General features: G+C 38.4%; 1 protein-coding gene across 1 annotated transcript; it reads right to left on the bottom strand.

Moving 5' to 3' along the window:
• Positions 1-1,427: 1,427 nt before the first annotated feature.
• LOC117277249 (uncharacterized) lies at positions 1,428-14,361 on the bottom strand. The gene is made up of 5 exons (XM_070193822.1): positions 14,352-14,361; positions 13,650-14,268; positions 2,889-3,145; positions 2,201-2,445; positions 1,428-1,748 (listed from the first exon to the last, which is right to left on the bottom strand). The coding sequence occupies exons 1-5, from the start codon at positions 14,359-14,361 to the stop codon at positions 1,428-1,430; spliced, it is 1,452 nt and encodes a 483-aa protein (XP_070049923.1).
• Between the last annotated feature and the right edge of the window lie 5,882 nt (positions 14,362-20,243).

Below are 20,243 nucleotides of genomic sequence, written 5' to 3'. Positions count from 1 at the left end.
ATATTATTTTATTAAACAAAAAAAAATTATATGCTAACTAAAATCAATTCAAATTACCTATCAAAAATAATTGCTCATGAAGTAAAGACTGAAAGTTAAAAATAAATGAAGGAGATAACAGAAGAAGAAAAAAAAAAGACTTAGCAAATAAAAGTAAGAAAAGGAGGAAAAGAACACGACGAAAAAGAGGTGAGGCCCTAGGACCCAACTGGGAACAAAGGAAATCTTAATCTTAATAAGTAGAAAGAGAAAAAGGAAAAACAAAGAAGATGTTCTAGTTGGGAATCCAACTTGCATTCATAAGGTCATGAGAGCCTTTTAAGGTGGACGCTGAACAAGTGGCACCCACGTTCACTTTGTGATTGTTGGGTGACACTTTATCAATATATACGCATTTTCCACAGATATATTATATATAGTAAGAATATTAGCGAAGCAAGCGGGTAGTATGACACCCTTACCTCATAAAGTAAATTCGCCCCTGGCTTCCTGTTACGCAATTACAGGAATTCGATTTGAACTCGATGATCACAACACTGCCTGAGGAATTGATCGAGAAAAGCAATAGAGATAAGGAATTTGCAGAAGAAGAGAAAGAAGAGAGAAGATGAAGAAGAGAAGAGACAATTTAGGATAAAATTGTATGTATTGATTGATAAAATGAATATGTAGCAAACAACACTATTTGTACTGATTACATTGTATCCAAAATGATAAAGTTACAACAGATTCTTTTCTAACTAAATTCTATTATTCTAACTATCTCAACTAACTTTAACTAACTCTCCCTCCCCGTAACTAACTTTTGACTTGCACGACTGTTTCTTCTATACTTGAGCTGACTTGTACAACTATTTCTTCTATACTTGAACTACTCAAGCTAACCTCCTTATATAATTTATCAGTACTCCCCCAATCGAAGATCCTTGTCCATAAGGATCAAAAGAAGGGAACCTCGTTTGTAGGACTATAACAAACTCCCATGTAGCACCATCAGCAAAAAGTCTTTGCCACTTAACTAAGGCTTGTGCAATAACTTTATTTCCTTTCTTCACCATTCTCCTTTGCAAGATTAGTTCAAGATCAAGGTAATAAGGACTGGCCAAATCAATTTCTACAGGATAAGAAATCTGAGATAGAACTTCATAGCATCTTTTCAACAGTGAAACATGCATTGTGGGGTGAATCTTAACTCCACCAGGAAGTAATAGAGTGTAGGCAAATGGACCCACTCGTTTGAGAATCTGAAAAGGTCCATAGTATTTAAAATCCAACTTGCGTGATGAATGGTTGGATATAGTCTTTTGCTTATAGGGTTGGATTTTTAGATAGACTCAATCACCTACATCAAATTGCATATCACTTCTGTATGAATCTGCTTGTTGCTTCATTCTATGTTGAGCTCTTCTTAGATGATGTTTAAGCAACTACAACTTTAGTTCTCTATTGAGCAAAGTGTTATCAACTTCAGCTGAAGTTGACTCCCCTGGCAAGTAGGGTAGGTGTAAGGGAGGTGGTCGACCATATAGTGCTTCATAAGGGGTGGTCTTTATGGCTGAGTGAAATGAGGTGTTATACCAGTACTCAGCCATAGGCAAGCAGGAGTACCATTTAGCAGCATCCTCATTGCAGTAGCACCTTAAGTAGGTCTCAAGACTTCTATTCAACACTTGAGTATGTCTATCAGATTGGGGATGATATGCAGAAGAGGTGTTCAATTGAACTCCTTGCAGTGAGAACAGTTCTTGCTAGAATGTACTGATAAAGACATCATCTCGATCACTAGTAATGGTATCAGGTAGGCCATGTAATCTCACCACAGTGTCTAAGAACAATTTAACAACTGATTGAGCGATATAAGGATGCTTAAGTGGAATAAAATGACCATACTTGTTAAGTATGTCCACCACTACTAGTATTACCTCATAACGATTGGATTTAGGGAGGCCATCAATGAAATCCATACTGATTTGAGACCACACTACATCTGGGATGGGTAATGCATGTAACAAGCCAGGATAAGCAGCTAAGTCAGATTTGTTCTTTTGGCACACATCACATTTTTGCACAAAATCTCTTACCTCTTTCCTCATGTTCTTCCAATAGAACAATGTTAGTTGCCTCCTTAGAGTAGCTTCAACACGGACACCTTGAGGAGTTGCATGTCACAAAGTTATAATTATTTTCTCAATTCTGGCACCTTTCCTATCACCAATTTGCCGTTTCTCCTTAGCTGACTTTGAAAATATGTGAAATGTTTGTGAGTATGTGGATCAGCTTGGAGTTCTTCAATGAGGTGCTTCAGCTCCTGATCAGAGTTCCAACTATCAATTATAGCCTGAAAAAGATCAGTATCACCAGGGAAAACCATCAATGTCAATAATTCAGCTCCAGCCACTCTAGAAAGTGCATCAGCTACTTTATTCTCCACCCCCTTCTTGTATTCTATTGAATAATCAAATGGAATTAGTTTGGTTAGCCACAACAGCTGGGAGTTAGTGTGTAAATTCTGCTCCATAAGCTACTTCAAGGCCTTTTAGTCAGTTCTGATGATGAATTTCTGTTCCAACAAATACTGTGACCATTTTGTTAATGCATGTACCATAGCCAGTAACTCTCTATCATAGACAGTTAGAGCTACATGCTTGGGGGATAAAGCCTTGGTAATAAAATCTATTGGATGCCCTTCCTACATAAGTACTGCTCCAATGCCATTACCATTGGCATCAGTTTCCACAATGAAGGTTTTGATAGCATCTGGTAGAGCTAGAACATGAGCTTGGGTGAGTATTTTTTCAAAGTTGCAAATGATGCATCTGCTGAAGTTGACCATTTGGACCCATCCTTGTTAGTGAGATAAGTTAGAGGTTTGTAAATCACCCAAAAACCTTTAATAAATCTTCTATAATAACCAGCTAGGCCCAGAAATCCCCTAAGTTGTTTTAGAGTTGTTGATGTAGGCCAGTTCTGTACAACTTCTATCTTTTGAGGATCAGTAGATACTCTTTCAGCTGTAATGAAATATCTTAAGTATTCAATCCTCTGAACCCCAAAGAAACATTTGTTCTTTTTAGCAAAGAACTGATGTTTACTCATTTCTACAAAAACAGACCTCAAATGAATTAAGTGATCCTCTATAGTGCTGCTGTATATGAGAATATCATCAAAGAAGACCAACACATGTTTTCTGAGAAACTCCTGGAAAAAATAAAGTTCACCAATCCTTGAAATGTTGTAGGAGCATTCGTCAGACCAAATGGCATTACCAGATATTCAAAATGTCCAGAATGAGTTCTGAAAGCAGTTTTAGGCACATTTCCTTGGCCATTCTGAGTTGATGATATGCAGACCTTAGGTCTATTTTAGAGAAGATCTTAGAACCTCCAAGTTCATTTAGCAAATCTTCTACAATGGGAATGGAGAACTTGTTTTTCACGGTGTGTTTATTCAAATCCCTATAGTCGACACAAAACCTCCATGAACCATATTTCTTACCTACTAAAACCACTGGTGAAGCAAAATGACTACAGCTGGGCTGAATAATTCCTTAGTCCAGCATTTGATGTACAAGACCTTCAATAATATCCTTCTTAACTGAAGGATGCCTATAGGGCCTTTTATTCATAGGCCCAGTTTCATTTTGTAGAACAATTCTATGATCAAAAACACCCCTAGAGGGAGGTAATTCAGCAGGCTCTTCAAATAGTCTAGAATACTCAGCTAGTAATTGTACCAGTCTGACATCTGTCTGTGATGATCCAAAATGTTATTTTTAAATTTAATAATTAATTCTATATTCTAAGACCTCAAAAATTACTATTTATCATTATTCGACTTGCGTGCGCATCCCGTAAAATTTTTCGAAAAGCTTTTATGCGAAAAATAAATTAAAATATGAATTAGAGCTTTAAAACTCAACTGAGTTGACCTTGGTCAATATTTTTAGAAAACGGACTCAGATCAGTGTTTTGACAGTTTTGGTAGGTCCGTATCGTGATTTGGGACTTGGGCGTATGCCCGGAATTAAATTCTGAGGTCCCTAGCCCAAGATATGGAATTTTAAAGAAAAATTAAAAGTTTAAATTCAAATAATGACCGAATGTCGAAATATGTGCAAACAACGCCGGAATAGAATTTTGATGATTCCAACAGCTCCGTATGGTGATTTTGAACTTAGAAGCGTGATCAAAATTTTATTTGGAAGACCGTAGTGAAATTAGGCTTGAAATGGCTAAAATAGAAATTTAAGTTTGGAAGTTTGACCGGGGAGTTGAATTTTTGATATCGGGGTCGGAATCTAGTTCTGAAAATCTTAACAACTCCGTTATATCATTTATGACCTGCATGCAAAATTTGAGGTCAATCGAACTTGATTTGATATGTTGCGGCGTCGTTTGTAGAAATTGGAAGTTTCAAAGTTTATTAGGCTTGAATCTATGTGTGATTCGTGTTTTTAGTATTGTTGGATGTGATTTGAAGACTCGAATAAGTTCGTATGATGTATTAGGAGTTGTTGGTATATTTGGTTGAGGTCCCGAGGGGCTCGGGCATGTTCCGGATGGTTAACGGGTCATTTTTGGCCTTGGTGAGATGACTGATATCTGCTCCTGCAATTTTTCTGGTTTCCTCTTTCGCGTTCGCGAGAGGATCCTCGCGTTCGTGAAGAGTGTTTTGGGCTGGTGAAATTTTTGTTCTACGCATTCGCCGAGGAGAGGAAGCGAACGCGAAGAGTAGGGCAGTGTGTGCATCGCGAACGCGTGAGTGGCGTCGCGTTCGCGAAGGAGAGTGAAGCAGCTGGGAACCCCAGTCTTTTGTTCTACGCGTTCGCGAGGTAAGGGACGCGTTCGCGAAGGTTTGAGTTTGCAAAGCTTCGCGTTCGCGAAGCGTTGGTCGCGTTCGCGAAGTGTTGGTTGCGTTCGCGAAGAGGAAAGTTGGGCAGCACAATTTTGTGATTCGCGAACGTGAGACAAGGCTCGTGTTCGCGAAGAAGAAACCACTTGACAGAATGTTAAGTTTAGAAAATGGGACTCCATTTTTAACGAATTGGAGCTCGGATTGAGGCGAGTTTTGAGAGATTTTCAGAGAAAATGTTGGGGTAAATGTTCTTAACTCAATCTTTGTTAGATTACCCGAATCTATCACTGTTTTTAACATTTAATTGATGATTTAAGTTGGAAAAATTTGAAAACCCTCTTGGATAGATTTAAGGATTTGAGGGTCGAACTCTTATTGGAATTTAGTCATTTTGGTATGGTTAGACTCGTGGTTGAATGGGCGTTCATATTTTGTAACTTTCATCGGATTTCGAGACGTGGGCCCCACGGGCCATTTTTGAGTTAATTTCAGATTTTTATTGAAAAATATAGTATTTTCTTACAGAATGAATTCTATAATTTTTGTTGACTGTATCGAATTAATTATGACTAGATACGAGTCGACTGGAATCGGAAAATCGAGAAAAAAACATACTACTTGTTTAAATTGGAGCAAGTCGAGGTAAGTGACTTGTTTAACCTTGTGTGGGAAAAATTTACCCTAGGATTGGTATTAATTGTAATGTGATAAAAGTCGTATACACGAGGTGATGAGTGTGTACACGGACTAAATGTGAAGGATTATGTTTTTAAATTGTGAAGATCACTGTTGCATATTAATTAATTTATTAAATCTTGTTATATTTTCCATCATTGATTTGATTTGTATACTTTAAATATTTGCTTGACATTTTCCTGCTAATTGTTTTACCTGTTTAGTTGAAACTTGGTTCCGTTTATTCTGTGCATTATTTGAAATTGATTTTCTTAAATTTAAATATTATTAATAGGAAATACTTGACATTTTAAATTTGGTATTGAAGCAACGTATTAAAGATTTTGAAATATTATTTTGCTGAATTATTTATTCCTGAGTATTTGTGTAAGATTTTTGTACTCATTGTGATGGAGCCGTGAGCTCTTTATTGTAAAAAACATTATAGATAACTTATTTTGGCGTGAGCTGTGAGCTCTTTATTTTAGAACACATTGTTGTTGATTTATGTTGGCACGTTAAATTATTTGAGCACTTGAGGTGTAAATTGTGATATATTATGATATTGATACGCATGCGGTTGTATAAGGTTTGGGTATTGAAACGCATGCGGTGAGATAAGGGTGGCTTGATACGCGTGGCTAGTAGGGGAAACTACTAGAAGTCATGCGGTGTGATAAGGATGGCTGAAACGCGGGATGCTATTTCGGAAAAAATGTTTTCTTTAAAATAAATTGTGAAGGCTCCTGCGGTGAGATAAGGAAATGAGATATTGTGAATTTAATTATGACTTGGGACTACGAGGCGGTACCTCGGTAGTGCCCTTGTTGATATCGATTTATGGCCGTAGTTGCCTTTGATTTTTATTGTGATTTTTCTTAAAGTTGAAAAGAAATTCTGTTTTGTTTCCACGAGGTATTTATTTGCCATTATTTGGTTTAATGAAATGTGACATACTACTTGATTCATTTCCATTATCATTTTATCTTATTAAATTGTTTAAACATTTTTTTATGTCATTATCTATTCTCCAGTAGGGTCTGACCTGACCTCGCCACTACTCTACCGAGGTTAGGCTTGGCAGTTATTGTGTACCGCTATGGTGTACTCATACTACGCTTCTGCACATCTTTTTGTGCAGATCCAGGTACATCTTACCAGGCCCTGTGGTGACACCCGTCATATTATGAGAGATTGCCCCAGATTTAGGAGGGGTGCACCTCCACAGATTTCTCAGGCCCCACCTATTCCACAGGGTCTTCAGGCTTCTCAGGCCATGATTACTGCACCAGTTGCCACTCCACCTGCACAGCCAGCTAGAGGTGGAGGTCGGGCAGGTAGAGGTCGCCCTAGAGGGGAAGGCCATGCCAGATATTATGCCTTTCCTGCTAGGATAGATGTCGTTGCTTCCGGTTCTGTTATCACAGGTATTATTCTGGTCTGTCATAGAGATGCATCAGTCTTATTTGATCCAGGCTCAACTTACTCTTATGTGTCATCTTATTTTGCCTCGTATTTGGGCGTATCACGTGATTCCTTGAATTTTTCTGTTTATGTATCTACACCAGTAGGTGAATCTATTATTGTGGACCATGTGTATCGGCCGTGTTTAATTGTTATCAGTGATTTTGAGACCAGAGCTGATTTATTATTGCTCAGTATGTTGGATTTCGATATTATTTTGGGCATGGACTGGTTGTCGCCCTATCACGCTATTCTTGATTGTTACGCCAAGACGGTGACGTTGGCTATGCTAGGTCTACCACGGCTAGAGTGGAGAGGTACCTCAGATCATGTTCCTAGCAGGGTTGTTGCATTTCTTAAAGCTCAACGAATGGTTGAGAATGGGTGTGATGCGTATCTGGCCTATGTGAGAGATGTTAGTATTGATAATCCTACTGTGGAGTCAGTTCCTGTAGTAATGGATTTTCCTGATGTATTTTTAGCAGATCTTCCGGGTATGCCACCCGACAGGGATATTGATTTTGGTATTGATTTATTACCAGGTACTCAGCCTGTTTCTATTCCACCATACCGTATGGCCCCAGCAGAGTTGAAAGAATTAAAAGAACAGTTACAGGAATTGCTTGATAAGGGTTTCAATCGGCCTAGTGTATCGCCTTGGGGTGCTCCTGTCTTATTTGTAAAAAATAAGGATGGTTCTATGCGGATGATGTGTATTGATTACCGCCAGCTGAACAAGGTTACAGTGAATAACAGGTATCCATTGCCACGTATTGATGACCTATTTGATCAGCTTCAGGGTGCCAAGGTATTCTCTAAAATTGACTTGCGTTCAAGCTATCATCAGTTGAAGATTCGGGAGCCAGATATCCTGAAAACTGCTTTCAGGACTCGGTATGGTCATTACGAGTTCCTTGTGATGTCTTATGGGCTGACCAACGCCCCAGCAATATTTATGCACTTAATAAATAGTGTATTTCAGCCCTATCTTGATTCTTTCATCATTGTGTTTATTGACGACATTCTGGTGTATTCCCAGAGTCGGGAAGATCATGAACAACACCTGAGGACTGTGCTTCAGATTTTGAGAGAAAAGAAGTTATATGCAAAATTCTCAAAGTGTGAATTTTGGCTTAATTCGATAGGATTTTTAGGTCATATAGTTTCATGCGAGGGGATCAAGGTAGATCCGAAGAAGATTGAAGCAGTGCAGAATTGGTTCAGACCATCCTCAATTACGAAAATTCGGAGTTTTCTTGGTTTGACAGAGTATTATCGCCGATTTGTAAAGGGTTTCTCTTCTATTGATGCATCTATGACCAAATTAACCCAGAAGGGTGCTCCGTTCAGGTGGACCGAGGAATGTGAGGAGAGCTTTCAAAAGCTCAAGACAACTTTAACTACAGCCCCAGTATTGGTATTACCTATAGGTACAAGGTCTTATACAGTGTATTGTGATGCGTCGCGTATTGGTCTAGGCGCAGTGTTAATGCAAGATGGTAGGGCGATTGCCTACGCGTCCAGACAGTTAAAGGTGCAAGAGAAGAATTATCGTGTACATGACCTGGAGTTAGCAGCTATTGTTCATGCCTTAAAAATTTGGCGGTATTATTTGTACGGTGTCCATTATGAGGTCTACACCGATCACCGGAGTCTACAGCATCTGTTTAAGCAGAAGGATCTTAATTTGCGATAGCGGAGATGGTTGGAGTTGCTTAAGGATTATGATATCACCATTCTCTATCATCCTGGGAAGGCCAATGTAGTGGCCGATGCCTTGAGTCGTAAGGTGGAGAGTTTGGGCAGCTTAGCATATTTACTGGTAGCAGAGAGGCCTTTAGCCTTGGATATTCAGGCCCTAGCCAACCAGTTTGTCAGGTTGGATGTTTTCGAGCCAAGCCGAGTTTTGGATTGTGTGGTTTCTCAGTCTTCTATTTATGATCGTATCAGGGAGCGTCAGTATGATGACCCTCATTTGCTTGTCCTTAAGGATACAGTTCAGCACGGTGATGCCAAAGAAGTCACTATTGGAGATGACGGTGTACTACGGATGCAGGGCAGGCTATGTGTACCCAATGTAGATGGTTTGCGTGAGTTGATTCTCCAGGAGGCTCATAGTTCGGAGTACTCTATTCATCCGAATGCTGCAAAGATGTATCAGGACTTGAGACAACACTATTGGTAGAGGCAGATGAAGAAAGACATAGTGGGGTATGTATCTCGGTGTCTAAATTGTCAACAGGTGAAATATGAGCATCTGCAACCGGGTGGATTACTTCAGAAGTTAAAGATTCCAGAATGGAAATGGGGGCGGATCACTATGGATTTCGTTGTTGGGCTCCCACGGACTCAGCGAAAGTTTGATGCAGTTTGGGTGATTGTGGATAGGCTGACCAAATCAGCTCATTTCATTCCTGTGATTACTACTTACTCTTCAGAGCAGCTGGCTCATGTATATATTCGCGAGATTGTTAGACTTCACGATGTACCGGTATCTATCATCTTTGACTGGGGTACACAGTTTACCTCACGGTTTTGGAGGGCAGTACAATGTGAGTTGGGTACTCGGGTAGAGTTGAGTACAATATTTCACCCTCAGACGGACGGGCAGTCCGAACACACTATTCAGATACTGGAGGATATACTTCGTGCATGTGTGATAGATTTTGGGGATGCTTGGGATCAGTTTTTACCACTTGCAGAGTTTGCTTACAACAACAATTACCAGTCAAGTATTCAGATGGCTCCGTATGAGGCCTTGTATGGTAGGCGGTGCCGGTCTCCAGTGGGTTGGTTCGAACCGGGCGAGGCTAGACTATTGGGTACAGACTTGGTTTAGGATGCCTTGGAAAAGGTTAAGTTGATTCAGGATCGACTTCGTACAGTCCAATCTAGATAGAAGAGTTATGCGGATCGAAAGGTTTGTGATGTTGTATTCATGGTTGGTGAGCGGGTATTGCTCCGGGTTTCGCCTATGAAGGGTGTGATGAGGTTCGGGAAGAAGGAAAAATTGAGCCCTAGGTATATTGGGCCTTTTGAGATTCTTGAGAGAGTTGGAGAGGTGGCTTACAAACTTGCACTACCACCTAGTCTCTCTGCGGTTCATCCGATATTCCATGTTTCCATGCTGCGGAAATATCACGGCGATCCGTTTCATGTGTTAGAATTCAGTTCGGTTCAGTTGGACAAGGATCTATCTTATGTTGAGGAACCAGTGGCTATTTTGGATAGGCAGGTTCGAAAGCTGAGGTCAAAGAACATTGTTTCCGTGAAGGTTCAGTGGAGGGTCATCCGGTCGAAGAGGCGACTTGGGAGACCGAGCATGATATACGCAGCTGTTATCCACACTTATTCACCATCTCAGGTATTTCTTCTAACTCCATTCGAGGAAGAACGTTTGTTTTAGAGGTGGAAAATGTGATGACCCAAAATATCATCTTTAAATTTAATAATTAATTCTGTATTCTAAGACCTCGAAAAGTACTATTTATCATTACTAGACTTGCGTGTGCAGCCCGTAAAATTCTCCTGAAAGTTTTTATGCGAAAAATGAATTAAAATATGAATTAGAACTTTAAAACTCAAATGAGTTGACCTTGGTCAACATTTTTAGCAAACAGACTTGGATCAGTATTTTGACAGTTTCGGTAGGTCTGTATCATGATTTGGGACTTGGGCGTATGCCCGGATTTAAATTTCGAGGTCCCTAGCCCGAGATATAGAATTTTGAAGAAAAATTAAAAGTTTAAATTCAAATAGTAGCCGGATATCGAATTATGTACAAACGACCCCAGAATAGAATTTTGATGATTCCAACACCTCCGTATGGTGATTTTGGACTTAGGAGCATGATCGGAATTTTATTTGGAAGTCTGTAGTGAAATTAGGCTTGAAATGGCTAAAATAGGAATTTAAGTTTGGAAGTTTGACCAGGGAGTTGACTTTTTGATATCGGGGTCAGAATCCATTTCTCAAAATCATAACAACTCCATTATGTCATTTATGACTTGCATGCAAAATTTGAGGTCAATCGGACTTGATTTGATATGTTGCAGTGTCGTTTGTAGAAATTGGAAGTTTCAAAGTTTATTAGGCTTGAATCTATGTGTGATTCGTGTTTTTAGTACTGTTGGATATGATTTGAAGACTCGACTAAGTTTGTATGATATATTAGGACTTGTTGGTATATTTGGTTGAGGTCCTGAGGGGCTCGGGCGTGTTCCGGATGGTTAACGGGTCATTTTTGGCCTTGGTGAGATGGCTGATATCTGTTGTTGCAATTTTTTTGGTTTCCTCTTTCGCGTTCGCGAAGAGTGTTCTGGGCTGGTGAAATTTTTGTTCTCCGTGTTTGCGAAGGAGAGGACGTGAATGCGAAGAGTAGGGCAGTGTGTGCATCGCAAACGCGTGAGTGGCGTCGCGTTCGCGAAGGAGAGTGAGGCAGCTTGGAACCCCAGTCTTTTGTTCTACGTGTTCGCGAGGTAAGGGATGCGTTCTCGAAGGTCTGAGTTTGCAAAGCTTCGCGTTCATGAAGCGTTGGTCGCGTTCGCGAAGAGGAAAGTTGGGCAGCACATTTTTGTGATTCGCGAACGCGAGACAAGGGTCGCGTTCGCGAAGAAGAAACCACTGGACAGAATGTTTAAGTTCAAAAAATGGGACTCCATTTTGAACGAATTGGAGCTCGGATTGAGGCGACTTTTGAGATATTTTCAGAGAAAACGTTGGGGTAAGTGTTCTTAACTCAATCTTTGTTAGATTACCCGAATCTATCACTGTTTTTAACATTTAATTGATGATTTAAGTTGAAAAAATTTGAAAACCCTCTTGGATAGATTTGAGGATGTGAGGGTCGAACTATTATTGGAATTTAGTCATTTTGGTATGGTTAGACTCGTGGTTGAATGAGCGTTCATATTTCGTAACTTTCGTCGGATTCCGAGACGTGGGCCCCACGGGCCATTTTTGAGTTAATTTCGGATTTTTTATTGAAAAATGAGTATTTTCTTACAGAAATAATTCTATAATTTTTGTTGACTATATCGAATTAATTATGACTAGATACGAGTCAATCGGAATCGAAAAATCGAGGAAAAACATACTATTTGGTTAAATTGGAGCAAGTCGAGGTAAGTGACTTGTCTAACCTTGTGTGGGGAAAATTTCCCCTAGGATTGGTATTAATTGTAATGTGATGAAAGTCGTGTGCACGAGGTGACGAGTGTGTACACGGACTAAATGTGAAGGATTATGTTTTTAAATTGTGAAGATCACTGTTGCATATTAATTAATTTATTAAATCTTGTTATATTTTCCATCATTGATTTGATTTGTATACTTTAAATATTTGCTTGACCTTTTCCTGCTAATTGTTTTACCTGTTTAGTTGAAACTTGGTTCCTTTTATTCTGTGCATTATTTGAAATTGATTTTCTTAAATTTAAATATTATTAATAGGAGATACTTGACATTTTAAATTTGGTATTGAAGCAACGTATTAAAGATTTTAAAATATTATTTTGCTGAATTATTTATTCCTGAATATTTGTGTAAGATTTTTGTACTCATTGTGATGGAGCCGTAAGCTCTTTATTGTGAAAAATATTATTGATGACTTATTTTGGCATGAGCTGTGAGCTCTTTATTTTGGAACACATTGTTGTTGAATTATATTGGCACGTTAAATTATTTGAGCACTTGAGGTGCAAATTATGATATATTGTGATATTGATACGCATGCGGTGGTATAAGGTTTGGGTATTGAAACGCATGCGATGAGATAAGGGTGGCTTGATACGTGTGGCTAGTAGGGGGAACTACTAGAAGTAATGCGGTGTGATAAGGATGGCTGAAACGCGGGATGCTATTTCGAAAAAAATATTTTCTTTAAAATAAATTGTGAAGGATCCTGCGGTGATATAAGGAAATGAGATATTGTGAATTTAATTATGATTTGGGACTACGAGGTAGTACCTCGGTAGTGCCCTTGTTGATATCGATTTATGGTCGTAGTTGCCTTTGATTTTTATTGTGATTTTTCTTAAAGTTGAAAAGAAATTCTGTTTTGTTTCCACGAGGTATTTATTTGCTATTATTTGGTGTAATTAAATGTGACATACTAGTTGATTCATTTCCATTATCATTTTATCTTATTAAATTGTTTAAACATTTTTCCATGTCATTATCTATTCTCCAGTAGGGCCTGACCTGACCTCGTCACTACTCTACCGAGGTTAGGCTTGGCACTTACTGGGTACCGCTGTGGTGTACTCATACTATGCTTTTACACATCTTTTTGTGCAGATCCAGGTACATCTTACCAGTCTAGTAGTTACCTGTGCACGGAAACTTCGAGGTATATCTGCTAGCGTCCGCAAACTGCGGAGTCCCCTTCTATCATTTTTATGTTGCTTCCTTATTTTTCTTTAGACCTTGATACGTAGAGACATTGAGAATAAATTTTTAGAAGCTTGTGACTTATTTTACCAGGTTTTGGGAGTTGTAATTATTTGAATTGTAGTTTATTTATTTCAGATATTTATGATTATTCCGCATTGACAGGTTTACCTAGTCTTACAGACTAGGTGCCATCACGACCTCCTACGGAGGGAATTTGGGGTCGTGACACTGCCTCAGGTTCCTCCTCAACTTTAAAAGCATACCATTGCTCTTCTGCACTGCCCATAGGTACCACCTTTATCATGCATAGTTGAGATAGATCCCCTGCATGTTTGACTAATTTTTTAGTTTCTTGAACCTTAACTTGACTACCAGCGCCTCTGAAAAGGTGTTTCCTTCCTTTGTACCAAAACTCCATAGTCAACTTTCTAAAATTCATCTTAATGTCTCCAAGTGTTAGTAGCCATTGTACTCCTAACACTACCCCACAAGAGCCTAAAGGTAGCAGTAAATATTCTGCTGAGAATTCAGCAGCCTGCAGTAACCAAGTGATTATGCATACCTTATCTACCATCAAATTTTCATTAGCAGCAGCTACCAATTGAGGTCTTGTAGACTTGACTGTACACCCTAAATGCCTGACCAACTCGGGTTCTATGAAATTATTAGAACTCCCAGTATCAATCAGTATACTTAAAGCCTTTTTTGCATGATAACCAGTGACCTTTAAGGTCCTGTATCCCAGTGAACTATTCAAAGCATGAATAGAAATTTTCATCCGTTCCATACATTGGGATGGTTCCAGCTGATCGATCCCTCCATCTTGTGTTACTAACTCTTGTTCTTCATCTGTAGGGGCCACTTCCTCTAACTCCTCCAATTCTAATAGATATAGTTGTTTTGAACAGTTACACTTATGGCCTGGTGTATATTTCTCATTACAGAAATAACATAATCTCTGTTACCTTTTTTCATTCATCTCATCTATGCTTAGTGTTTTTTTTAGTAAACCCTCTAATATAAGAGGAATTAATAGAATTAGGAGTTGGTAATAGTGACTTACCATTATTGCCTTGTCCTGCATATCTCTTAGTTGCAGAGTTGGCTGTGTAGGAAGGTTATTTAGTTGCAACCAGGTATGCTTCTTGCATCCTTGCAGTTCTGTACACTTGAGATAGAGTTGTTGGATTGGTGAACTTGACAGCAATATTCAACTCATGCTTCAGACCACCAAGAAAACAGTTGATTGCATTTTCTTGATATAGTCTCACCCTATTCAGATTCCTTTCAAAAATGGCTTGGCATTCCTTCACACTTCCAGTTTGTTTAATATTTTAATTTCTTCCATTGGATCAAAGAAATTAGCTCCAAACCATTAAACTAATGCTATCACATACTCATTCCATGTAGCAGGTTATAGGTACTGCTTGTACCTCATGAAAGAGAGATGCCATTGTATAGCTTCCCCTTTCCTACTTCAACCTTTTCTTCAGCAGTTACCTTTTCCGTAGAGAAAAATCATTAGATTTTGAACAACCATGACCTCAGATAGTCACCATTAAACTGTAAAAACTCCATCATAGACCACATAGAGAAATTGGAATTGTGATGATTGCAGCTCGTAGGTGTCATGACCCAAAATTCTACCATAGGCGTCGTGATGGCACCTAGTCTCTAAGACTAGGTAAGCCGATTTCAATTACATTTTGAAGCCATTTTTTTAAGTAATCAAAACTAACAACGGAAATAATTACGATATAATTAGGTTGTACCGGTACTACACCCGGAACCTAATCAACGTGAACCTGCTGCTCTGGAGTTGAGATAGGAGTCTGAGCTACTCCCCCAATCTGCGGAATGTTTGGTGCAACAGAGATCAATCCTGCTTGAGTTAATATACCAAACATACTCAGGAACTATGCTAAAGTCTCGTGAAGTCCGGGGGTAACAACAGGTGCTTCTGGTACCTGTCCCCTAACTGGAGCTACTAGTGGCTCCTCAACTATTGTTCTGACACGTGCTCTAGTCGCAGCACGTGCCCTTCCTCGACCTCGACCTCGGCCTCTACCTCGGCCCTGACCTCTTACAGCCCTAGCAGTATGTGCGGATGCCTGCTTAGCTGACCTAGTAGCACGTGTCCTCACCATCTGTGAGAGAATGGAGATACAAAGGTTCAAATTCCAAATTCAACAAATTCCGCACGACAGGAATGAAAGAAATGGAAATTTTCTAACAGTTATGTAGCCTCTCGAAGATAAGTACAGACGTTTCCGTACCGATCCGCAAGACTCTACTAGACTCGTTCGTGACTCGTAGAACCTATGAACCTAGAGCTCTGATACCAACTTATCACGACCCAAAATCCCACCACAGGCGTCGTGATGGCACCTAGTCTCTAAGACTTGGTAAGCTGATTTCAATTACATTTTGAAGCCATTTTTTTTTTAAGTAATCAAAACTAACAACGAAAATAATTACGATATACAACCTCCCAAGACTGGTAGTACTGAGTCACGAACTCTAACTGAATACATAGAATGATCACGAGGACCGAATATACAATATTGTTTGATTACAAATTAACAATACAATGAAATGAAAAGACTCCAAGGGATTGCGACGACCAAGCAGCTCTACCTTGAATCCTTACGATCCCGCTTTAACTTTGCTCAAGTACGATATCTCCAATACCTGGCTCTGCACAAAAATGTGCAGAAGTGTAGTATGAGTACACCATCGTCGGTGCCCAGTAAGTATCAAGACTAACCTCAATGGAGTAGAGACGAGGTACAGTCAAGACACTCACTAGTCTAATAACATGTGCAATATAATATACAAAATAATAGGAAATAAATAATAATAAGGGCAGGATAAAACAATCAGTTATATGCACAACAGACAACAAGTACCATTAATATAACTCAATAATTAATAAATACGATTACACCCAATTAAATCAAGTCCTTCAAATAAATGTCTTTCACATATAATTCTTCCAAATAACTCTCTTTTAAATATAATTTTCTCAAATAATTATTTTTCAAATATAATCCTTTCAATAAATCTTTTCAAATATAATTTCCTCAAATAAATATCTTTCAAATACAATTCTTTCATATAATACTTTGTAAGTAAAAATCCTTCCAAATAAATATTTTGAATATAATTCTTTCAATTAAAAAGTCACCATGTGATACCTCATTTCATAATCATAAAAATATGGGTCTCAGCCCATTTTCATATTTTTCTTAAACACGGGTCTCAACCCATTTTTATATTTTCACGGCACCTCGTGCCCATAATTAAATCATCATATTTCCACGGCACCCCGTGCCCTCATTTCATATCACAGTTGCACGGACAATTCACGTGCCAATTATCATTATCATTTCATCACAGCACCTCGTGCCCACATTTCATATCACAACTGCACGGACAATTCACGTGCCAAATATCCTCATTATTTACTCACGGCACCTCGTGCCCAGATTTTATTTTATAATCCGCCTGGCAATAGCGACAGGCTCTCAATTTTAACATAAAACAGATTGTTATCAATTTACTATCAACAAGACCAATTGTACAAGGCATAAAAATAAACACAAGAAAAATCACAATATCGCATAAAAATCATCAACACCACAACCCCACATCATCACATATTGTCCCTGACAATAGCCACCCTTATCGCTCCTATTGCCACCCTTATCACTCCTATAGCCACCCTTATCGCTCCGCCCAGACAATATCAATAGCCACCCTTATCGCTCCTATTGCCACCCTTATCGCTCCTAAAGCCACCATTATCGCTTCGCCCAGACAATATTCCAATAAACACAACAGTGAAATGTCACCCTTATACCCACATAATTTCAACAATACCACCCTTATTTTCCCAAAATAATAACTTACACAACATAACAATTTATACGGGAAATTAACACCGCAACATAATAAAATCAATTCATATCACAATTTGCCCAATGGCCACAATCAAATTAATTAATCAATTAATTTCACAACAAATAGCCCAAGGCTCCACACAATATATATATATATATATATAACACCCAAAAATAATCAATAGAGATAAAAATTATTCAGCATAAAGCAAAGCCTTCATTAATGTAAATTTAGATAATTATATTAACATTTATTCTTAAGCTCGATAGATATATAACACCCAAAAATAATCAATAGAGATAAAAATTATTCAGCATAAAGCAAAGCCTTCATTAATGTAAATTTAGATAATTATATTAACATTTATTCTTAAGCTCGCTTAAATTAATTATTTGCATAAGAAAATTCATATTGGAATTAATTTCCAAGAAATATTAAACCAACAATACTCACGAAATTTCATAAATATTTCAAGTAACAATCACATCAAATTATCATATAAAAACAAATTCAACAATAAGGATTTAGGCATGGCAAACAGATGATTTAATAATTTTTCACAATTTTTCAATTTACTACACAATAATGCCTAAGACTTTAATTTAATGAATTTTTGCACGTATAAGCCCGAGTACGTACTTGTCACCTCGCGTACACGGCTTTTCACATTTTACAAATGGCACATAAGACTCAATGCCTAAGGGGTAATTCCCCCACTCGAGGTTAAGCAAGACACTTACCTTTTTGAAGTTAGACCGATATTCCAAAATAGCCTTCTTGCTTGAATTGACCTCCGTACAGCTCAAATACATCCAAATTAATTATATAACTCCATTAAAATTCGTCGAAAACAATTCTAGATAATAATACGTCGACTTAAAAATTTACTCCAAAAAGACAACAAAAGTCAACGCAGGACCAGCCCATCGGAACCCGAAAAAATTTTCATGAAATTCGAACACCCATTCTGATACGAGTTCAACCATACCAATTTTATTGAATTCCAATAACAACTCGACATCCAAATCTTAAATTTTCGATTTTGGAAGATTTTACAAAAAATCTTGATTTCTTCCATTAAAATTCGAATTAAACGATGAATATAATCATATATTCATGAAATATAAACACTTTAGGAATACTTACCCTAATCCATATGGTGAAAATCGCCTCAAAAATCGCTTCAATCCGAGCTCTATAGCTCCAAATATGTCAAAAATGGCTGAAACCTCGAAATATAGCTACTGCCCAGGTATTTACGCTTTGCGATCGCGGAAAACGCTTCACGATCGCGAAGCACAAAATTTTTCAGCCCCAAAATTGCTCTTCGCGATCGCGGAAAACCAATCGCGATCGCGAAGAACAAACTCCCCCAACTCTTCCAGACAGCCTCTAGTATAATGGTCATATCGTTTTGTACAAAACTCCAAATTGCAAATAGTTTAACTTTCTGAAAACTAGACACCAAGAACTATAACATTTATTTGTTGCTCATCTCCCAATTCCTCATATATTTCTAAATATAAGCTTCCAAAGTCAGCCCTGTGCAACAGAGATTTCTAAACTCTTCCCAGATAGCCTATAGTGTATCCACCATAACCTTTTGTACACAACTCCAAATGACAAATGGTTTACTTTTCTGAAAACTAGACATCAAGAGCTACAACTTTTATTTTTGGATAATCTCCAAATTCTTTATAGATTGTGAGATATAAGCTTCCAAAGTCGGGTCAGTGCAACAGAGATTTGTTTTACGCGATCGCGGAAGAGCTTCCGCGATTGCGATTCACAAGGCCCCAAACTGATGTTTGCTCTTCGTGAACGCGACCAAAAGTTCGTGATCGCGATGCACACCTCTGTACTCTGTAGGCAGAAACCAGCAATTAAAAATGGCCTACAAATGATTCGAAATCATCCCGAAACTCACCCGAGCCCCTCGGGACCTCAACCAAATATACCAACAAGTCCTAAAATATCATACGAACTTAGTCGAAGCCTCGAATCATATCAAACAACTCTAAAACCACAAATCATACCTCAATTCAAGCCTAATAAACTTTGAACTTTCAAATTCTATATCTTGTGCCAAAATACATCAAATCAATCCGGAATGACTTCAAATTTTGCACACAAGTCATAAATGACATAACGAAGCTATTCCAATTTCCAGAATCGAATTCCGACCTCGATATCAAAAAGTCAATCCCCCGGTCAAATTTTTCAAAAATTCAACCTTCGGCATTTCAAGCCTAATTCCACTACGGACCTCCAAATAATTTTCCGGACACGCTCCTAAGACCAAAATCACCATACGGAGCTATTGACATCATCAAAATTCCAATCCGGAGTCGTCCTCACACAGTTTCGACTACGGTAAAAATCCTAAGACTTGAGCTTCCGTTTTGGGGACCATGTGTCCCAAATCACTCTAAATCATCCGGTAACTGAATTCAACCATGCACGCAAGTCAATACACATAATAAGAAGCTGCTCATGGCCTTATTCTACCAGACGGGGCTTAAATTCTTAAAACGACAAGTCGGGTCATTACATTCTCCACCTCTTAAACAACGTTCATCCTCGAACATGCTAATAATTATTCTGAGGTTACCGAATTGATGATTTTTACTTTTACACATATACTCACGGTTGGTCCTACGTTACTGCATTGTAGGTAAGCCAGGCAACACCATCTCATTTGAGATTATTTCTTTTATCCATATTTGTGAACCTTAAGACCAATTTCTTACACTCCAAACATTTTCAGAAAGTTTGATTTTTCATCAACGCACGGTATTAGTCTCAACTGGCTGTAGCAACTCGTGACTACGCACACAACAACTTTCTTGATAATGTTGAAGTACTTCAAAAATTTTCCGGGGTGTTAGATTCTTCCCTGCTTAGGATCATTCGCCCTCAAACACATAACATAATTTTGTCTCTTCTTTGCACGT

This window comes from Nicotiana tomentosiformis, chromosome 2, assembly GCF_000390325.3.
Source record: "Nicotiana tomentosiformis chromosome 2, ASM39032v3, whole genome shotgun sequence".
In the NCBI taxonomy this organism is placed as follows: Eukaryota; Viridiplantae; Streptophyta; class Magnoliopsida; order Solanales; family Solanaceae; genus Nicotiana; species Nicotiana tomentosiformis.
The sequence above is the reverse complement of the archived record's forward strand: the minus strand, read 5'-3'. Positions and strand labels throughout refer to the sequence as shown.